This window comes from Desmodus rotundus, chromosome 2, assembly GCF_022682495.2.
Source record: "Desmodus rotundus isolate HL8 chromosome 2, HLdesRot8A.1, whole genome shotgun sequence".
Classification (NCBI taxonomy): Eukaryota; Metazoa; Chordata; class Mammalia; order Chiroptera; family Phyllostomidae; genus Desmodus; species Desmodus rotundus.
This window is the reverse complement of record NC_071388.1, coordinates 169,325,113-169,348,829: the sequence shown is the minus strand read 5'-3', so window position 1 is coordinate 169,348,829 and position 23,717 is coordinate 169,325,113. Positions and strand designations below refer to the sequence as shown.

Genomic DNA, 23,717 nt, shown 5'->3' with positions numbered 1-23,717 from the left:
AAATGGTGTCTACAATGAAATTAAAAAGACAAATACCAAGAGGAAAAGGAATTAAAGAACAAGAACGAGAGGCATCCTAAACATATAGGATGGTAGAAGATGACAAAAAGAAGAGATAAAATCTGTACATTTCAAAGTGAAACACTTGGTTTGATTGTAAAAGGCGGAAGCAACAACCCTGCTCCGAGATGAAAGCAAACTGGGCCAGCGTTCCCCAGTAGATATTCCCATCGATTTTATTTTCAAGGGTAGTCTCAAACACTTTGCTTGGGGAAAAACCATCTGTTCCAATTCTAGTTCCCATTTTTGGAACATGTTATCTTAGAGCATTTGAAATTAAATTGCTTCCCTTATCATTTTTATCTTCTATTTGTCAATCACAAAATGGTATATTCACTCTTTCACAACCATTTTCTAGGAAACATTTAAGTAAATGATGATTATGGCACATTATCAATCAAGTATGTGACCCTAGATTTTCTCCCTTATTTCTCTACTTAAATTATAATTAAATATAGGTTATTTTGATATAGGAGTATACACTGATATTTAATATTATTTAGGGTTACCCAGTTGCTAAGGGGAACATAAAAAATAGGGGAACATACTAAATTTCCTTAGTCCAACATAAATGCTGCTCTCCCTTTACAAGGATTCAGTTGGAATCTGTGTCAGAAGTCATTGCCAGGCTGCTATAATCCCTTATCGTTTGCACATGATGAGGTGAACCCTCTCTACCAGGCATGTAGATTTGTCTTACTAAGTTACATGGACTGGCACGAGTACACATGGCAAACCTCTCTTGGGAAGAGTGTGGTGTTTCCTAATTTTCTATTGAATAACTATATTCCTCAGTACAAACAGAAGCACTTGAGTAAACAAAAATGCAGAAATCATTACAAATAAAGCAGAATCTGGAGGGGAACCATAAAGGCTTTCTAAGTGTTCCTGGGTGACTTAGAAATAGGGTACAAACATGACCACTAAAAAGATGTGCAGAAGGAAAAGCTATTTATTTATGCTCCTTCCCATTTCCAGGTTCTCAACTAAGAGTATATCTAGATACAGACTGTTTTTATGTCATTCTTCCCAAGATGTTACATAATGGATAGTGATTTATTAATTTATTGTCTAGAGGCCAAGTTGTTCAGGAAATTTAGTAAACCGTGGGTATAAGCAACATTAGAACAAATCAGAAAAAACTAAATAGATCTCTTATACTTATTCTGAAAGAGGGTATCATAATTTAAGTCCTGATAGGACTCCAAAGATATTTTGCAGGATCTCTGAGTTTCAGAGGTAACTACGGATAGAAGAAACAGGATAAATCCAAAATTTATTGTTAGCATACAGTCCCCAAACAGTAAAAGCAACTAAAACAAAAGTTTTATTTACTTAAATATTTAACAAAAATTTATTGCAAGAGATATTTTTACTGAATTTACAGTTTCGAGGAACATGGTACAAAACATAGTGCCATTAGCTTTGTCTAAACGTTAAATAGGTGCAAATACACAAAGATTTAAAAAAAAAACAAAGCATACTTTACAACATAAAATACAGTACTATAAATATATTTTATGTACATTATACATACTCTTAAGACATCAATTTAATATACAGCATATATTGTATTGATTTTGAAACTATCAGTGCCTTAATAATATTATATATTGGAAACTAAGAATTTATTTGCATCATTAGACTTACAGTAAATGATTTCATATCAGGGAGGCCACATTTAGGCTAGTTTCTTCCCACCATTCAAAAAGGCAACGTTCCCCTTAGATGAGCGTTTACACACACGGTAATAGTTTCCACATGAATATTTTCTATCCCTTTTATGGTGGCGACTAGAAGAGGGGCTGTAGGGGGATGACGGCAGGGTGTGGGGAAAGCAGGGAAGGGAAGAGTGCGTGGGGTAAAGGCGGAAAAGCCAGATGGCCAGGACGAAGAACTGAAGCTGGAATGATGGGCATCTGAGGAGGAGCAACAAAAGTTGGCTGATTCCCAGGACAAAGCCTCGGTCCGACTGGTCCTATTGAGATTTGAGGTAACGATGTTCTGGTGAGAGCTGGGACTTGGGCCAGAAACTGGTGGTGTGGTTGAAGCACTTTGAAGGTTCCTGCAGCGGCTGCAGGGGCTGCAGTGTGGTGGATTGCGGTTACAGAGGTAGAACACAAGGGCTGCTGCAAAGGCAAAGGCTGCAGAGCTGTGCTGGGGGGCGCGAGGGCAGCTGGAGGAAAGGCGAACTTGACTTTGCTGGCCAGCACGTTCGGTGGTATGATGTGCTGGTAGACCTCACAGGGGAGATTTTTGAATTTGTCATGGTTTTCGATTGGGATCAGTAACGCTTGTTCTGGTAAAGCCAGTGGAGCCAGGATATGCTCTGTCGTTACAAAGGTATGACCACTGACATGTGCTTCTTTGAACGGTAATGGTGGTTGTGCGTTAAGAATTCCTGAATTAAAACGCAGCCACTCAGTTGATGCTTCATTCACCTTTCCCTGTGGAAGGGCTTCAGCCAGTTCATAGTGACAAAGGTATGATTTAGGTGGTGACTGTCTAAAGTTCTTTTCTACATTAGGCACCTTGGAAGGAATTTGCTGTTCATTAATATTTATATTGTTTTTTGCTTTGTGTTCCAGCAAGGTATTATTGATTTCTTCTTTTGAGGGGGTGCTAGCTACGTCCACAGATGTGGTGGGTTCACTGGAAATCTCTGGCAATGCACCAGAAGTGGCGGCCGTGACCAAACGCTCATTTTCCCCACTGGTTCTGGAAGGAAGGGGACTGCTAGGGGGTAAAGTCGGTTTGTTTGCTACTTGGTCTCTTTGTTCTGAGTTCCTTTCAATGTGTGCAATTTCTTGTGGTTTTATTTCCTCTTTTTTACCTTCATGTATTAATTCATCCTGGTGACATAAGGAAGAATTGCCTTTCATGGGATAATCTGTATTCTCTTTGAGTTCCAAAGCTTCAAATCTGGAGTGGAATCTGTTTCTTTTTCTCCTCCGTTTCCTTTTGGGCTTAAAGGGAGCAGAAGCATGTGGTGGTCCCCAAAATTCTTCTGGTAAATAATTCTGCCGATTTAAACTTTCATCTGAAGAATAAGAATATGAATGTTGTCTACGTTTTTGATAAAATATTTCTGATTCATTAATGAGAGAATTATAACTTCTCTTAACAGCCTGATTTTGATGCATGCATTTTATGTCATTTTGAAGAACTAAGCATCTGTGATCCTGACTACAGCTGGACATTTTGGCTTTACAACTACAGTAAGTTCTGGAGTATGCTAAACAGTGTTTCCCAGAATGCAGCATTGTTGGATTGGATCGTTCATTTAAAACAACTGAGTTCTTTATACAGTGATTTTTAGAACTGACATCATTATTATTGTATTCAGTGTTCCAGGTTTTACACATTTCTTCATTTTCACTTAAGTGTATAAATGCTGACTTGGGCTTTTTATCAGGTAATTCATGTGAGTCCAATAATTGCCCTACAGCTGAATCCTGCTTTTCTGAAATTGGCCCCAGCAGAGTTTTCCTACTCATATCAGTGCAACTATTTTCTGTTTCCATTTTGAAGTGACTTCTTGATTCTTTGGTTTTCTCCCCATGATGATGGTGACATAATTTTCTTCTTTTCTTCCTTCTTTTACTTTTATGGAACCAGTGTTCATGTGTATCTTTCAATCTTGTTTTGTATTTCTCATGAGTATTGTGTTTTATTTTCTTTTTAATAAAAGTATGTCTTTTTGCTCTTCTCATCCTACAGGAAATATTTTTATACTTCTGACCCAAATTCTCACTTCTTTCAGAATCGCAACTATTGGAAAGAGTGTCTTCAGCCAAAAGAGTGACTTGGGTGGATTCATTGCTGCTACCTCCAACGCCATCCTCTGTGAGTCCTGCAATAGCTCTGTCCTTGCAATCCAGAACTGGTCTCTTGCCAACGTCTTCCCCCTTCTGCTGAGAATAAAGGTCATTTAAGGGCAGCTTGTTTTTACCTAGATTGTTGTTTAATTTAGTGGACTTGAAGTCAAAACAGAGAGGATTGCAGCTGTAGGAAAGTGACGGCTGAGTAGTTGTGTAAATGAGCATTTCTGATGGCCACTGAAGAACTGTGGATCCGTCTTTGTTAAGTACAGGTGCAAATGGCTCACAAGGTCTTCTACAGAAATCTGTTTTTTTCCCTAAGGTTATATTATCCTCCTCAGAGTTTGAAGGGGCCAACATCTCAGGACCACAATTTTTATTTTCAACTTCAATTGTGCATGCATCATTGTCCTTCACGTTTTCCTCTAGGGTAGCTTGCAAAGACATGCGGTTATCAGGAACTGCGGGCTTATTTCCTAACAACTCGGAGCTGTTACCACTCATAGTTACGTCTTCATTAATAACATCTTCCAGTGGTAATTCACCTGTTAATGGTACAGAATTTTGACAATTATCAGCCTCAGAAGCTAAGGGGAGTTGAAACTGGCAAAATGAAGGTAATGAAAATGTATCTGTTTCATTAGAAACGTCTTTCATCTCTTGAGTTTGAGCAGTTTCTTTGTAAGTGCACATTCCCTCTGGTGGATGAAGAGAGTTAGCTTTCTCCTCAGGACTCAAAAGCATGTCTGTTGGTGAAGACAGTTGAAGATGACAAACACCAGGGACAAATCTGCTTTTTCTACTTAATCCTTTTTCCACAGAAGCTTCCTCATTGTGTTCACAGAAGGCTGCAGCTGAGGACTCCAGCTTCACGGATGCTTTCTTTGGAAATGCAAAAGAAAAGCCAATTTTGTGTCTGTTAATTCCCTGGGCTTGATCTCCGAGTTGGTTACTTTTTGTATAATTGTTTGCACTTTCTGGATCTGTAGCAACAGTGGTAACATCTTTAGCATTCTCTTCACTATGAAGCAAAGTATATTTGGAATCTTCCTGGTTATTAACTGAATCCACAACAACGCGTTGGGAAATCTCATTACAATTTTCTCTCACAGTAACAGTTGTTGACTTGAACATGGGGCCACTTCCGGGAGCACTACAAAAAGTAGCAAAAATTATATTAGATGGGGCACTTTGGAGGAAAAGTATTCAAACACATTTATCTTGGAAATGTCATTATAACATTTTTTCCAGTTTTTTAAATCTTTGTGAAAGAATTACTTTGATACGGTACAATTGCCTCCCTAAGGGTGACAGTTTTACTTAATTACTGGTTGTCCTTTGGTGTGACTTGGAGGCACTGTCACCAGGTCACTTTCACAGCTATCTGCTAACAGCGATGGCCCGGGTAATCCCTGCTCCCAGCCAGCGCTTCTTGACCAAGATCCTTCAGCCCCCATGGTCTCCTCTGAGACATCTATAAGTAATATAAAATTTTCTAAAATACAATTATTTTTAATTCACAGATACTCAACATCATTCATACTATGTGGAGAATAGGAAGGAAATGAAAGAAAAACCCTTCATCATGCCCTCAGAAGGACTGGGAATTCACCAACATTTACTGAAAGTGTAACACCGGCCAGCCAGCATGTTGTAACGAAAAACTTACTAAGAGATAATACTAGCTTCATGAGAGTTTTGAGCTTTTAGAATTGATATTCTTAATTTTTAAAAGTACCCAGAAATTATAAATTGTATAATAATATACAGTGAATATAAGGGAAATTTAAGAGAAAATACTTCTTAGTTAAATTGTGATTTCTATTTATTTGGAATTCCAGTATTCCCAAAACTGAGCTGTGATGAAAAGAACAATACTACCTAGCACATAAACAAGAAGCTACCTTGTTTATCTTTGCCCAGGCAGAATCATGCTATGCAGAATTGTCCAGCTTTCACAAAGTTAGCTTCTTAGAAATTAAAATTGGCTAAATTTTAAAAATTATTTTCTTTAATCTCTAACACAATGGACTATTTCACCACCTTATTTTATATTTAAAAACAGCACTACTTTTTAGCTGCGCATCTTTAGAAGCACCAAATTAATGGAAAATCATCTGAGGGTGTGTATGTATGTGTGTGTATATAATGTGAGAAATGTACTGTATACTGAGGAAAGTAATTTAGATAAGAAGTATTGCTTTTTTGTACATTTCCTGTTATTAACTTTAGTTCTTTTAATATATTAGAGTTTATATTTGCAGCTGCTGCTCATTGGACAGGAATCACATAGGTCCTTTGATTATCTATGGCAGCAATTTTCAACTTTTTTCATCTTGTGGCACACATACACTAGTTAGTAAAATTCTAGGGAACACCAAAAATTTCATTATATTTTTTGCCACTCTGACAAAAATAGGTATAATTTTGATTGATTTATGAAAAAAATAATAGTAATTACCTACCCATTTTGCTTTAAAGCAACTTTTTAAAAAACCAAGTGCCTATACTTGTATACAAGGATTTCTGGTACAAAGAATTAACCAATCATGTTCAACCTTACTATGCGATGCAACCAATAAGATGCAACTCTATTAAATGACTTGCGTGTTTGTGGTTCAAGGCAAGGAATTCACACCAGTGGCTTCTGTTGTGTTGGAGGCTGTCATTTATGTTTCTTTGACAATCTAAGGGAAGAGAGGCCAGTGCCCCAACTAAGTGGTCAGTTATTGCATGCTTTAAAAATTCATGAAGCAAAGCAGTTGAAAATCACTGCTCTATAACATAAACTTGTACTTGTATAATTTTTCATTTATTACCACACAGAGCAAAAATATCTGGTTGGTACAACTGGATAGCAGTTATATTTTAACAGTTTCATATATGATTCCAAATGCACTTAAATTTTATTTTGATTTTTTCCAAATTTGACATTCCAAGGAATGTTTTATATATAGTCAATATCCCCTAACACTATTCTATACTAAATAAAATGATCTAAAATAGCTTGGTTTTAAACAATAGTAAGAGAGACTTATGTATCAGGAGGAGAAGGAAAGTACAGTATAAATGTGGTCTTCTTTTCATACCATTGCCCTGGCTTGAACTGGAAGTTCCAAATTTTAACATTATAGCTGCTGTTAGAAACAGGTCAAAATGTAACAGTTGTGAAACTTCTAACAGTCTAGTGACAATAAACTAATTTTGACCTACCTCTGAAATGTACAGTGTCTTCCTGATCCTTTAAAAATAGAATTAAAATAATTTTTAAAAAGTTTTTCCAATTTATAATTAAATAGTCCCTCTTAAAACTTCATTTATAACAAAGGTCATAAGATGCTGTTTTGGTCTCTTCTTCAACCAAATGCTTTTAATTTCTCCAAGAAATAGAATACATTTCAATAAGACAGCTTAAATAGCAGAGTAGTGTGAAATTTATTTTTCATAAACTAAAATTTTACATTTTGACTTTTTATTGAAATGTGCATTAAACACGTTTGCATGAAATTTCAATTCAATTTGCTGTTTAAAGCCCATGGAGAGCCATGAAAATGTGTCTTATTCTCGGTACAGAAAAAAATTAATTTGTGTTCTTTATTTGTTTTTTTTTAATTTTAAGAAAATAACATTTTATTGCACACTCACCATACAGTTTCTTTTCTTAGCTCGGCCAGTTTGTGCAGACGTTGAAGTGCTTTTTCCTGTTTTTTTTCATCTTTCCTCGATTTAGATGCTACGTTTCGAGCAAATTCCCTTTGTTTCAGTTCTTTGAGCCTCTATTTAAAAAAATATGGAAATGATTAATAGTATTTGGGTCTATGGCAATATTAAAGTTAGTATTGTTTTTATTATTGGAATTTTCCAGTACATCGTCTTTGACCTTATCTAAGGAAAATGCAATATTTGTGACAACCCACTTCAAACAAAGATATTTTCTTACCCTTTTGGCTTGTGAAGATGCCATAATATATTGTTACCTCATATTAGATGATATACCTATGCCTCAGGTAAATTGAAATTGAAAGCTTTCATTTCTGCTTCTTGACTGTTTCCTGACAAGGTTCTCTGCCTAATTCAGATGAACTTGTGGAGCCCTGTAAACTCCTAATTTTCAAACAAAATTACTTTGTGTAATTCAATTACATATAATAAATCTCATCATATTTTGATATGCTGTATATTAGAAAGGTATCTGGTAGTTTTATGTTTTCTAAGAATAGTAAATGTTTTATGTTAATTCATAAGATAAATGGCTTCTACTAATGTGATTTAAAACAATCCTTCCCCTCATATATTAGGCACATTTCCCAAATAATTCAAGATATGACATGACAATGAATAGTGTTTTTGTGTAAATTATTTTTATATTAGGTGTATTTGTCTTATTTTTTTAAATTTGTTGATTTTTAGAGAGAGGGGAAGGAGGAGAGATAGAGAGAGAGAGATGAGAGAGACAGAGAGAGACATAGAGAGAGAGAATTTGTTTTCCACATTGGTTAATTCTTGTATGTGCCTTGACCAGGAATCAAACTCATATTGAGAAGATGCTTCAACAAACTGAGACACCCTGCCAGGGCCTAGGTGTATTTTCTATCTATATTATCAGGCTCACTTTGGGGTTGAAGGCAAGGAAAAGAGCGTGTCAGCTTGAACAGAATGGATAAATAGCCGTGCACGTGGCATGATTTGAGATACCAAAGTGATTCTATGCCCCAAATATTTTCACTATAGCCTTTCAGAAACACAGCATATAGTTAATGAACATGCTTAAAGTACTATATTTTTCATGAAGGATCATGTTATTATGCAATTGTAATATGTTACAGTCTTAGAGTAAGACTATGAGAATAAATATATATACTAATCATGATTTTATGAAGTGATTGAATAAAGTTTTAATAAATGTCATATATACACACACACACAGCCACACACACTGATTTATACTGAGGCTTAGAACAATGCCTGGTATGTAAAATGACTGCTTAATAAATATTTGTTATTTATATGTGAATCACTTTAGGTCCTTCAAATTAGGAATTTTCCTCCCACAAAAAAATATAGTAATACTAATAAAATAATATTAGACTCTCAGTAAACCTGAATTGTATCTGCTTAATTTCAGCTGCTTAAGCTTTAAATAAACTTTAATATTTTAATTGGTGGGATTTATATAAAATGGGTATAATTATTTAAAATTATTTTAGAATAATTATTAAAAAAAGATATTTTGAGAGTGAACACTTGCATTGACATATCTCTGAAGAATGGGTTTATTCAGAGTTGAATTTAGATAAAAGACAGACCATGTCATAAATATCTAAATTGTACAAGTATTTTATAGACAGTAGAACATCAATATAATTACTTTGATACAATGATTAAAAGTAGCTATAATTTTATAATCTACAGTAAATTATTTATTGATCATAGAAAAGATCAAGAATTAGAGTACAAGAGGGAAAGGACATTTTACTTATAAATTTTGGTATTCCTAGTCTTGGTCATCACTATTTCCTAAATTCTTGCTGTAATATCAAGACTCATCCAAGGGAGAATTACTGAGCATTATCAATAGTCACTCTGTTAAGTGGCTGGGATTTTTTAAAAATTGAAGAAAAATTTTTACCTTTATCTGGGCTAGGTCTATATGTCTGTGACTGTATGTAGAGGCAAGTGCATGCAAGTGTACATGCAATTTGAAGAAATGAGGAGAAAACACACACAGGAAGGGATGCCAGCAGTCATCGGCTGAGACATCCTTATTGTGCCATATAAAGACAGATGGGATACCCCAAAAATCCCAAGAAAGGCTGCCTTGGAAAAGGATACCTGATCTGGGCCTTGAAGGACATAAAAGATCATGAAGGAATAAGGGTTGGGTATTGGAAGTGGGAGGATATGTCAGCAAAAATAAATAATTTTGTATAAATGTAATAATAGGAGCATGCATGTTCTAAAAAAAATTGTGTGTAAAGAAGTATAACAGAACAAAGGGTATTTGTGGAAGTGATTAGAACGGATGAATTACAGGGTCCAACCAAATCATGGGGCCCTGACAATCATATGAAATGTGACTAAAAGAAACATTAAAAGACTTGAAATGATGCAATGCCACAATAGACTTTTGATTTTATCAAGAATCTTTTGGCATTGGCATGCATAAAATTTTGCCCTGGAACAAAATTAGAGGCAAGGAGATACATGATGGGTATACTGCAGTGTGTACCCACCGCCCATAGTCCAATCATTTTCTGTCATCACATATTTGGCCCCTTTAGCTCTCTACCGCCCCCCACCCCTTCCCTCCAGTAACTACCATGCTGTTGCCTGCAAGTATCTCTGAGTTTCAGTTTTCTATCTCACAAATGAGTGAAACCATGTGGTTCTTAGTTTTTTCTGACTGACTTATCTCACTGAGCATAATATTCTCAAGGTCTATCCATGTTGTTGCAGTAGTGGTATTTCATTTCTTCTTATGACTAAATAGTATTCCATAAATATGCGTATCACATCTTCTTTATCCAGTTTTCTATCGAAAGGCACTGTGGTTATCTCCATGTCTTGGCCATGAAGAATATGACCCGGTTAACAAATGTCACCCCAATATATTTAACAATAAAAAAGACAAGGAGAGCAATAAGTAGAATGTGCAATGATTCAGGTAAAAAATATTAGAGCCTTTTCTAAGGCAGTTACAGTAAGGAGAAAAAATAGAATTGGTGACTTCTTTGATATGCTCAATTGAGTGACCTAAAAGAAATGCATTTTCTTTACTGAGAAATACTGCCTGCCATTCTAAGAAAGAGACATTTAATCCTAAAAGTGTCAGGGTGCTCGATGGAGGACGCTAACAGAGAATCTGAAAGTCAACAGAAGCTGTTTTCTAAAATAGATATTTAAATAAATCAAAGTGCCAAGCAAAACACAGCAAAATATAAAGTTGCAGTACCAAAGAAAGAATTAAGGTTCCAAGATTCTAAAAGTTCTTATTTAAGGATAGTGGTATTTCAACTAATTGTGATAATTTACTTCCTACTATGTCATTTGGGAAATTGGGGACCACAAATAGGAAAAAAGACTATTTTAAATAAAATCTTTAGAAAGTGGGTTTCTATTATATATACATATATATACACACGTGTATATATATATATACATATATATACGCACACACAATTTCTACTTATACCTTTATGAAATAAGTTAAAAGTACACTGCTTCTAACAAAAAGCAAAAATATAAAATGCCAAGAATTTCACTTACTGTTTGACCATTAAGATTTGAATTAATCCATTTCCATTTGCATAGTAGTTAAACACAAGTAGTCTGCCAGTTATCAAATGTCAGTACTGTTGTGTTATTTGTGACATAATTGGTGACTGACATGGCTGGAATCAGCCCCTAAATTCTGACTTAGATAACTGTGAATATTCAGAATGTAAACGTAGTTTTAGTCTTGTAGAGGTTGTCAAGAAGCACCAAGCTATTCAAGGACTGTATTGATCTCAGTCTCCCTCTCTATAAACATAATTCCCTCATCTGAGCTCCAGACTTAATAATATTTAAGGACTATTCAGCTACAGAGCTTATAGGCCTGGGCGTATACTTCAGTTAGTTTTAGGCTTGAATTCACCAGTCTTTTAATTAATTAATTAATTTGTTTATTTATTTATTTATATGATATAAGATCTGTATATTGCATGGTGTGTCGACAACCCAAAGTCAAATCATCTTACATCAGGTCACCATACACCTGGTCCCGTTTAACCTGTATTACCTTGCCACCCCCCCTTTCCTCTGGTAATCACAACACTGCTGTGTGTGTCTCCATTTCAGTATTATTAGGTTGTCCAAGGAGTTCAGTTTTATGGCTCTAGACATACTTAGCTGTCCTTAACTTCATTAGAAACTATTTTGTTAGAACATATTTTGACAGCTGTCATGTCAGCATACATTTGAAAAAATTATCAAAGTTGGTAAATTTTGGTGGCCATTTTAATATTGAAGATGGAAGAAAATATGCAACATTTTCAGCATACTCACACTGCACTTGATTATTTAAAGAAAGGTAAAATGCAACTGAAATGCAAAAAAACATTTGTGCAGTGTGTGGAGAGCTTGCTGTGACTGATCAAACGTGTCAAAAGCAGTTTGCGAAGTTTCATGCTGTAGGTTTCTCGCTGGATGATGCTCCACAGTGGGTAGACCAGTTGAAGTTGATAGCAATCAAATCAAGACATTATTGAGAATAACAAATGTTATACCACATGGGAGGTAGCTGACATACTCAAAATATCTAAATCAATAAAGTTATTGGAGAAAATGAAAAATGTGTCTTATTTTATGGAAAAAACTAAACAGACTTTTTGGCCAACCCAAAATACCCCACATATGAGTGAAATCATATGGTTCTTAGTTTTTTCAGCCCGACTTATTCCGCTTACCATGATATTCTCAAGGTCAATTCATATTGTCCAAATGGTGGCATTTCATCTTTTCTTATAACTGAGTAGTATTTCATTGTATCTAGGAATGTACCACATCTTCTTTATTCAATCACCTATCAGATGATATTTGTTTGTTTCCATATCTTGGCCGCCATGACAAAGCTGCTATAAACATAGAGGTACATATATCTTTTTGAAAGTTTTCAAATTTGGGGGTCAAATACTCGGAAGGGGATTGTTGGGTCATATGTTAACCCTACTCTTAATTTTTTGAGGAAACTCCATACTGTTTTCCATAGGGGCTACCCCAGTTTACATTCCTACCAGCAATGAATGTGGGTTCCTTTCTCTCAACGATCTCTCCAACACTTGTTAATACTTGTCTTGTGAATAGCAATTCTAACAGATGTGAGGTGGTGTGTCACAGTGATTTGCATTTCCATAATAGCTAGTGAAATTCAGAATCTTTTTATACATCTGTTGGCCATCTGTATGTCTTCTTGGGAAAAGTGTCTGCTCAGGTCCTCTGCTCATTTTTTTTTAATTGAAATGTTTATTTGTTTGGTGTTGAGTTGTGTGAGTTCTTTACATATTTTGGATATTAACCGTTTGTCAGAACTGTTGTTCACAAGTATCCTCTCCTATTTGGTTGATTGCCTTTTTGTTTCATTGGTGTTTCTTTTGCTGTTCAGAACCATTTAAGTTTGATATAGTCCCACTCATGTATTTTTGCCATTTCCCTTGACTTTGGGGTCCAATGCATAAATTCTTCCTTAAGACCAAGGTCCATAAGTTTAGTACCTATGTTTTCTTCTATGTACTTTATTGTTTCAAATCTTATATTCAGATCTTAAATTCATTTTTAATTAATTTTTGTACATGAGATTAAACTGTAGTCTTGTTTCATTCTTTTGCATGTGACTTTTCAATTTTCTCAACACTATTTATTGAAAAGGCTTTCCTTTCTCCATTGTATGTTTTTAGCTCTTTTTTCATTATATGTTTTTGCCCATATACATGTGATTTTATTCCTGTACTCTCAATTCTGTTTCCTTGATCTCTGTGTCTATTTTTTCCTGCCATACCGTGCTGTTTTCATCACCATTGCTGGAGTATAATTTGAAGTCAGGTAGCATTATACCTCTGGCTTTACTTTTTTTTTGTCTGAGGATTGTTTTAGCTATTCAGGGTGTTCTGTGGTTTCAAAACTATCTGATGATTTTTTGTTCTATTTCTTTAAAAATGTCATTGGTATTTTGATGGAGATTGCATTAAATCGGTGTTTTACTTTGGATAATATGAACATTTTAACTATGTTGATTCTTCCAGTCCATGTAATAGAATATCTTTCCATTTTACTGTGTCTTTTTAAATTTCTTTTATTAATGCTTTATAGTTTTTAGCATATCAGCCATCCACATCCTTTGTTAAGTTTGTTCCCAGCTATTTTTTTCTGTTGTTGCAATTGCAAAAAATAAATTTTTATTTATTTTTTCTGAAATTTTATTTTAAATATATCAATATGTAGTAGATTTTTGTACATTGATTTTGTAACCTTCAGCTTTACTGTATTTGTTTATTGTTTCTAATTGTATTTCGGTGGAGTCATTAGGGTTTCCTATATAAAAGAATCAGAAAGTTTGTCATCTGAAAAAAGTAACACTTACTTCTTTATTTCCATTTGGATGTGTTTTATTTGTTTCTCTTGCCTGATTTTCTGGGTAGGACTTCCAGTACTATGTTGAGTAAGAGTTGGTGAAAGTTCACATCCTTGTCTTGTTCCTGATTTTACAGGAAAAGTTTCCAGCTTTTCACCATTGATGATAATATTAGCTGAGGGTTTGTCACATATGGCATTTATTATGTTGTTGTACTTTCCTTCTACACCTGTTTTACTGAGTTTTTTAACCATAAAGGGATGTTGTATCTTATCAAATGCTTTTTCTGCATCTTTCGATAATATCCTATGACCTTATTTTATCTCGTGTTAATGTGATGTGTTATAGTGATCAATTTGCATATGTTGGAACCATCCTGTGTCCCTGGAATGAACCCCACCTCACCATGATGTACTTTTCAATGTTTTATTGTGTTTGATTTGGTGTATTTTAAGATTTTTACATCTGTATCAGAGATGATGGTCTATAGTTTCTTTTTTTGTCTTTGTCAGGTATTGGTATCAGGGTTACATAGGCCTCATGAAATGTGTCAGGAAGTACTGTCTCTTCTTAAATTTTTTGGAAGAACTTAAGAAGGACAGGTATCAAATCTTTGAATGTTTGGTAGAACTCACTAATGAAGCCATCTGTTCCTGGATATTTTTTTTCTTGGGGGGGGTGGATGATAGTTTTAATTTTCTCATTGTTGATATGTTTATTTAGATTTTCCAGTTTTTCATAATTCATTTTAGGAAGGCTATATAATTTTAGGTAGTTATCCATTTCTTTTAGGTTGTTGAATTTGGTGCCAGTCTTTCATAGTATTATGGTATGATTCTTTGTATTTCTGTGATGTCTGTGGTAATTTCTCCCCTTTCATTTCTGATTTTGCTTGTATGAGTCTTTTCTGTTATTTTTTTGCTTGAGGAGTATAGCCAGTAGTTTGTCAATTTTATTAATCTTTGCAAAAAACCAGCTCTTGGTTGTATTTTTTTTGTATAGTCTTTTTGTTCTCTATTTCATTCAATTCTTCTCTAGTTTTTATTATTTCCATTCTTCTGGGATACTTTTATTATTTTTCTAGTTCTTTAAGCTGTAATGTTTGTTTGTTTACTTGGGATTTCTTTGTTTCTTGAGACACATCTGCAATTATAGAAACTTGCCTCTTATTATTGCTTACACTGTATCTAGAAGATTTGGTATGCATTATTGTCATTTTTATTTGTCTCATTATATCTTTTGATGTTATCTTTCATTTCTCCTTTGGCCAAGTCATATTTTAGTAGTATGTTGTTTAATCTCCACATATTTGTGAGTTTCTCTACTTCCTTTTTGCAGTTGATTTCTAATTTTAAAATGACGTGTGGTCAGAAAATATGGTAGGTATAATTTCAATCTTCTCAAATTTATTGAGGCTACTTTTGTGACCCAACATATGGTCTATCACTGAGAATGTCCCAGGTGCATTGGAGAAAAATGTGTAATACCAATTAATGATATCAATATGTTTAATTGGTAGTAAGTGATGTATCATTAATGTTTTGCCTGGAAGTCATGCATTTACTAAGAAACCTGCAGTATGTTACAGACATAATAGCCATTTGTATTTCATTATTTAGAACTGATATCATTTCATAGTATTTATTAAGTGATATTATATACATTACATTGACTCAGCAAATGAATATCTGAGCAAAGATAGCATTATTTTCATATTTAGAGAGGGCAAAACTAAAACTAAACAACTCTTTGATACTTGTCCAGAGTCACATGCTAGAGGATCCTTATTCACGGTCTCAGCAACCTGAACTTCCACTCACCGGGGATGACCTGGCTATAGCCCCCACTGCGTGCACAATCTGCCAGCAACAGAAATGAACACCAAGCCCCCCAGTATGGCACTGTTCACAAGGGCAATCAGCCAGTTGCCTAGAGGCAGGTTGATTGTATTTGACAGCTTCCTTCATGAAAAGGGCAGGGTTTTGTTCTTCCTGGAATAGAAGTCAACTTTGAATATAGATTTGTCTTCCCTCCATGAGATACTTCTGTCAAAACTGCACTTCGTGGGCTTACAGAACACTTCATACATCACCATGGTATTCCACACAGCTTTGCTTCTGGTCAAATAACTCCCTTCACAGAAAAGAGTACGACAATAGGCCTATGCTCGTGGAATCCACTGAACTTACTCTGTTCCCCACCACGCTTGTTTTCATGGAAAAGGGGAATGGCCTTCTGAAGACTCAATTACAGCTCTCTGGAGGTGGCAATACCTGGCAGAGCTGCAGCAAGATGCTCTAGGAGGTTGTATTTCTCTGAATCAGTGTCCAATATGTAGTTCTAATTCTCTCACAACCAGGATTGAAGGATTTAAAATTCAAGAGGGAAATGGAGGTGACACCACTCACTATTACTCCTAGTGATCCACTAGCAAAATGTTTGCTTCCTATGCCAACAATATTATGTTTTGCTGGCCTAGACATCTTAGTTTCAAATGGGGAAATAATTCCACCAGGAGACACATCAGTGATTAAATATGCTACCTTGTTATTTTGAGTTCCTCAAGACACTGAATCAACAAGCAAAGAAGGAAGTTACTGTGCTGGATTAGATGACAAATTCTGATTCTCAAGGGGAAAACAGTCTACTAGTCCATAATGGAAGAAAGAAAGATTATGTTTGAGTACAAGAGATCCCTTTCGGTGTCTCTTAGAATTACCATGCCATGTGATTATAACCAATGGAAAACTATAACAACCCAGCCCATGAAGTACCCTAGACTCTATAGAAATTAAAGTTTGGGTCACCCCACCAGAGAAAGAAGCATGGTTAGTTCACGTTTTGCTCAGGGCAAAAGGAATTGATAGTGGCACAAATCAGTTATAAATGCCAACTATTACCATGTGGCTACTTAGTTTAACTACACATGAATACATGAATATATTTATATTTAAATTGAATTATAATATATGAATATATTTTTCTACTTTATCTTCCATTATATAACATAGGATGAATTAAATTTGGATCATAGTATTTAACTTTATTTCATAGTATTTAACTATAGGATATCTAGAGGAAGATGAACATCATCCGCGGACTTTGATCCTCTTCTGCGGACTGAGTTCATGAGTTTTTTGGTTATATGCAGGATAGTTATATCATGTTAGGTAGTATATGGCTGGTTATTGTCTTTATTTGGAGGTAAGTACAGTTTAAGGAAACATCCACAGGTGTCAATTTGACAAGGGGTAGATGTGGTGGTAAATTATGTATGTCAACCTGGCTAGTCTACAGTAGCCAGATATTTAGTTACACCTCTGTCTAGATGTCACTGTGAAGGATATATATTTTTTAAATATTTTGTTTATTTATTTTTAGACAGAGGGAAGGGAGGGAGAAAGAGAAGGAGAGAAACATCAATGTGTTGTTGCCTGTTTCACACCCCAGACATGTGCCCTGACTGAGAATTGAACTGGTGACCCTTTGGTTTGCAGGCCAGTGCTCAATCCACTGAGCCACACCAGCCAGGGCTGAAGAATATTTTTAGATGAGATTAACTTTCAAATCAGATGAGTGATCAGATTTACTCATTAAATCTTAGTAAAGCAGATTATCTTCTATAATGTGGGTGGGCCTCATTGAATCAGTTGAAGGTTTTCAGAGAGAACACTGAAGTTCTACAGGAAGAATTATACTTCCAGACAGCCTTCAAACTTTAGACTGTAATCCATCAACTCTTTCCTGGGTTTCCAGCTTGGTGGCTTGTCTTATAGATTTTGGACTTGAACTTGTCACCTCCCCAAATGGTGTGGGCCAATTCTTTAAAATTAATCTTTCCCTTCCTCCTTCTCTCCCTCCCTCCATCCCTTCCTCTCCCAGTCTCCCTCCTCCGGTCCACCCTCTCCATCTCCCTTCTCTCTTTTTTTTCTTTTGTTCTGTTTCCCTAGAATGCTGATTAATAAAGAACATGTTTTTGCTAGTGGATGGGTAGTCACGTTGTGATATTTGTGGTAAACATTGCAAATTGCCTTCACTTTATCAATTATATCCTTTGACCTCATTAATAGAATTTAAATACTGAGAGTACAGAAAAGTGTTCAACTAAAATAATAAAAATCCCAGTTTTTAAGTAAATAGGAGTGGCTACGTGATAGTCTTCACTAACAGAATTACAAGCCGATATCTCTGAGAGGGGTATCCCTGGAAAAACAAAAGTAAAGTCTCATTAGAAGAAAAACTCCCTTCCTGTTTCTTTAACCATGATGTTTGTTTCTTACCATCGTGTAAGTGTGTGTCTTAGGTGGGCAGCAGCCGTTTTTCCATTGTGAGGCTATCAGTTTGACAGGGAAGGACTAGATGCTAAAGCTAGCAGAGAACAAAAGCTCCTGTTCCCTAATAGCATCATCGAATGACTGCAGCATCCCAGGACTGATCACCTGTGTCTTTCGGCAGAAAAAAATGTATATAAGCCAACATTATTTGAGTTTCTCTTATTGGCAGCTGAAATAATCTTAGCTTATATATCCACTTACCAGATGTGTGACTGGAAAATTCACTCGATATTCTTAGGCCTTTGTCTCCCCAGACGAAGATGCTGGTGGTGCCTAAAGTTTTTTCTAGTTTCACATTCGTGATCAATGTTTTCATTGCCATCTTTTAAAATGGGGTTAGTTGGTATTAAATAAAAATATGTGTTTAGGACAATAAGAATTGCCTTGTTAAGTGTTTTCCCTACCACAAGTAAATTCATTATTCTTTTGAATTGTTCCAATACTCCTGTTTCTAGTTTTATATTTCTTTGTAAGTTAATATATTACCCACTATTATTGCTTCCATGGGCTTAACATTTTTTTGTGAATTCCCAGGAGTTGATTCTATCACAAACTATTTTCAATGGCTTTTGAAAAAGCTAAGTATGCTTTCTATCTTGCATGGAAGTAATATCCTTTAAGAATTACAGCTCAATCACCATCTCTATTTCCTGAATCAATTTAGCTTTCCTGGAAGACAGTGTGCAGTGAGTGCTGTTAGAATGTTAGCAAATACATTTCTTCAGAGACAGTTCAGATATGCAACTGAATGGTGTCACACTTCAATGTGTAATTTCCTTCTAGTCATTATTTAATCAATGACATTATGCTGAGTGAACTTGTGGAAGACTCTTTTTAAATTTCTTTCCCCATTACTATCATGAATGTGTATCATTTGGACTTCTCTCTGGGCAGCTTTAAAAGAATCTAATCTCTTAATGGCATATCAGATCAGAACAGTATCTTTCCCTAAGGTCTCGCATTCTTTAAATTCCATTAACTCAAGTTTCTCTTTGTGGACAGAAATTTCATTCTAGTTCTAATGTAAAAGTATTTTCAATCTGCATGTGTTATATCTAAAACGGTTATTTTGACCATTCAGTTCATTTTCTTAAGTGCTGAATCGAAAGTGTCTTGTGCTCATGAATGCTGTCAGATTAAATTGGCACAGGACGGCAGTGATTAACTTTTATATAAAATAGAAGGCTTTAAAAATTTGCTGACAGAAATCTCAGTACGATGTTAGGTAGTACAGGGAAAGCAATGGAAACCTGAGTATAAGAAATATTGAAACTCGTATTTTTATTTATTTATTTATTTTTATTATTAGTTTTGTTTTTTTTTGTTTTTTTTTTGAGAGAGGGGAAGGGAAGGAGAAAGAGAGGGAGAGAAATATCAGTGTGTGGTTACCTCTCGTGCACCCTGTACTGGGGACCTGGCCCGCAATCCAGGCATGTGCCCTGTCTGGGAATTGAACGGGTGACCCTTTGGTTCCCAGTCCACACTCAATCCACTGAGCTACACCAACCAGGGCTGAAACTTGAATTTTTTTTAAATGAAAAAAAAAAAACTTGATTGGCCAGAAATTAAAGAATAGTTAAGAATTATGATATAATTTCATAAGAAAATACTTTTGCTGTGGTTACCAATAATGCTAAAAGCTGTAAAATATTAGAAATATTATTATATTATAATCATATTTAAAAATAGCATGCTAATAACTTTACAACATATTCAATTATATGTGCACCTATAACAATAAATGCCACAAAATATACTATAGCTCTATTATCAAATGTATCTGCATCTATGGAAAAAAATGCCAGAAAATACACAAAATGTTAAAGATATTTCTCTTTTTAAGGTAAAATAAAACAAATAGTAGTTTTTGTTTTCACTATATGGTATTTTTCCATTTCTTCTTATTAGTATGTTTTACTTGAAGAAGCTTTTTTTAAATTTAAATTTGAAATACAAAAATGAGGTGTGTTTAAGAATTTTAACAAAACTTACCATTTTTTGGATTTTCCAAACATATATTCCTATCTATAGCTTGATAAGAAACTAGATTGTTCCAAGCATTCAAAGTTCTCTGAACATTCACAAGCAAATCAATACAACTATAAAAAGGATGAAATCAATCTGGTGAATTTTTTACGTAGTATAAGATTTTAACACATAAAACACATAAAATACTTGTGGGTTGGTTAATATTTTTATGAGCTCTGTTGTATATGTATAGTATAAAAATAATATATAGGGACTGTAGTAACAGTTGTCTGTGGGAAATACAATATTATGTTACATAGATACATTATTTTATTCTTTTTATTTTCTGTCAAATATATTTTTATATATAATTACAAAAGATTTATACTTTATTATATAGTACAGTCATTGTGAATAAAGCGTTAAAATATCTTCTCTTTCTCTGGGGAGGAATTTAACCTTTGTGAAATGTTACAGCTTTGTTTCTTAAACATGTAATGAAAGTGGAATATCAATTGTGTTATCAGGTGATTTTGCTTATGGTTGAAAATAAGTCCTGTTTGGCAAATTGCATTTGAACTGAAGAGACTGTGAAGAATTTATTAACTCTTGGTGGGAAGCCATAACTGGTGACTTTCCGTGTGCAAACCAGAAGGTACAGGTTTGTCCCTTGACAGGAACGTGGCAGTTATACCCATGGAAACTTCTGCAAAGATACCAGTGACTGTTTGTAAGATGAGGCTTTGAAGCCATCGTGGTTCCCACAACCACACATATGCCTTCACTTTTCTCTCTGAAACGAGACTGTAACTTGGAAAGGCACCCAGAACTACTGTGGGAATGTGAGGACTCTTGCTGAGGAGAAAACCTCTAGAGTTAGATGCTGGCCTGCTAAGTCAAATGATCATTCAAATATGCAAGTGTGGCAAAATTAACAAGGGAAATGAGTGTCGAAATCACAACTAGATACTATTTCACACTTAACACAATGGCTAAAATGACAACAATAACATTGTCAAGGGTATGAAGAAATTGGAACTCACGCCAATTGAGTTCCATTGCCAATGGCTGTTGGCAATGTAAAATGGTGCAGCCACTGCTGAAACAGTTTTTCAGATCTTCAAAAATTAAACACATAATTACTTTGTGACCTAGCAATTCCATCCCTAGGTATATACCCAAATTGTTTGAAAGCAGATATCCGAACAAATACCTGTACACCAACAGTTATAGCAGCACTACTCAAAATGGCCATAAGGTGGAAAACCCAAATGTCCATGAATGATATATCAACAAATTGTGTTACATGTATACAGTGGGGCATTATTCAGCCCTGAAAAGGAATGTGCAGCATGGATGTACATCAAAAACATCATGCTAAGTGAAAGAAACCAGACATGAAAGGTCACATTTTATATTATTCCATTTATGTAAAATATCCAGGATTCCAAAATCCACAGAGATAGACAGTAGAGTTGCCTGGGGTCGAGTGAAGGAGGAAATGAAGAGTAACTATAAGAAGGGTTTAGGGTTTATTTGGGGGTGATGAAAATGTTTCAGAATTAGATACAGTAGCAATACAACACTGTGAATGTATGAATGTCACTGAATTGTTCATTTTATTATGGTGAATTTTATGTTATGTGAATATCACCTGAAAAACAAAATATGCAGCAATTTTCCCACATTGTTTAACATAATCATCATTTTGTCTAAGTATTTCTTTAATCAATTAAACCAAAATGAGTTCTCTTTAAGACCCTAACACAAAATCGACAGTTGGGGCATTTTAGAAATGAAGAGGAAGGAAGAATATGAAAAAGTAATAAAAAAAGAAAAAAAGCTTTATTTTTTGTCCTACTCATTGATTTAGTAAAATCTGATCTATTTAAAATTATAGGCCTTGAAATTGTTTTGTTTTATTTTTAATAAACCAATACTATTGAAACAGGGTACAGCCAAAAGGAGGGCCCCAAGAAGGGATTTGTAATGGGGTCCAAAACTCAAGGTGTCCAGGAAATATTAGAAAAATATATATAGGATGTATTTGTGTCCCTCACCCCCACAAGCCTGAGCTGGGGGAAGGGACACATGGAGTAGGGCCATTCAGAGCTGTTTTGTATAGCAACAGCTTTGCAGCTAACCCCTGGCATGGTCATTTAACATATCTATAACAGTTAACTGGTTTCATAGATATGTTAAACAGCTGTGGCTATGCTTTGAGCCAGGGGGATGAGAGTGACTTCCACCCAAGATGTAACTGGGAAGCAACTCCCCTTGATTACAGCACCTGTGTGAGAGCTTGGAGAAGATTGGCTCCATGCCATGGGGCCACACCTGCCCAGACTTACTCTGGGGACCCAGTAAAGCTGAAAAAATAAGGAATGCTGGCAGGTGTAACTGATTGTAGGAGGAGTCGGAAATGGGGCTGCAAAGGAAGATGCGCGCAGGGATTTAAACCCAGGTGCGGCAGCCATAGAGAGAGGGCCACGCGGTTCTGAAGGAGAAGAGAGAGGACCACACGGTTTTGGGGGAGAGGAAGGAGGACCGTGTGGTTTTGGAGTGCTCCTTTTTGCCACACGGCTTAGGCAGCAGGAGAGACTTTGCCTGGAAGAAAAGGGGAGAAAGGACTCTTGCTGGTGGGCCATAGGAGGGTGCCACATGGCTTTGGATTAACTGGAGATTGCAGCAGCCACACAGCTGATGGTGCCGGGAGCCTGAATCACGGACTTCTACTCCTTTTCCTGAGATACGGTACCCCGGAGTGGGCACAGGGAGAGGGAAGGACTGTCCATCTGTGGGTATTCTAGAGGACTTTAGTATCTTAATGAAGACATTAAGTCATTATTCTAAGTCTGTGTAACTTTTAAATAAATAATTTCTTTCCTTTTCACCAATCTCTGGCATTGAGAGACATCTTTCCTCTGGTGGTGGGCATTTCGAACCTAGTAGGTGTGTGTGTGGGGGGGGGGGGGGGTACCTCCAGAGAGAGAAAGGAGGAATTCTTTCTGTAATAATATATCGTGAACCACCCCCCATCTGTTCTGTAACACTATACATTCTAGAGGATTACTTTTGACTGACACAATTGCAAAGTTGCATAGACTCTTGGCATAATCCTATCTAGAAGCAAATTCAGGCTGAAGCGTACAACTCTCCCATCCCTTTGAAGGGACAGGCCCACAGCCAGTGCGATTCACAATACTGGAGGTTACAGTAATATCTAACAAGAGCCATAGAGCTTTCCTAGGGGGTTTTAGGAGACTCCTGAGAAATCCAGACATATAAAAGGAACTTTATTTTTAATTTAATCTTTACTGTACTTTTTTCCATTACCATTTAGTCCCCTTATATGCCCCTTCACTGCAGTCCCCAAACTGGTGTCCATGAGTCCTTTCTCCTATTTGCTCAATCCCTCCACCCCTA

At 35.6% G+C, this 23,717-nt stretch overlaps 1 protein-coding gene across 1 annotated transcript in view; it reads right to left on the bottom strand.

Moving 5' to 3' along the window:
* Window positions 1-1,509: 1,509 nt before the first annotated feature.
* The window catches only part of ZNF804A (zinc finger protein 804A), a 271,182-nt gene continuing 248,974 nt past the window's right edge, over window positions 1,510-23,717 (bottom strand). The window contains exons 3-4 of the mRNA XM_024561578.3: window positions 7,527-7,657; window positions 1,510-5,034 (exon numbers count right to left, since the gene is read on the bottom strand). Coding sequence (XP_024417346.2) covers window positions 1,854-5,034; window positions 7,527-7,657 — 3,312 coding nt within the window. The 3' untranslated portion in view covers window positions 1,510-1,853. The remainder of the gene's footprint in view (window positions 5,035-7,526; window positions 7,658-23,717) is intronic.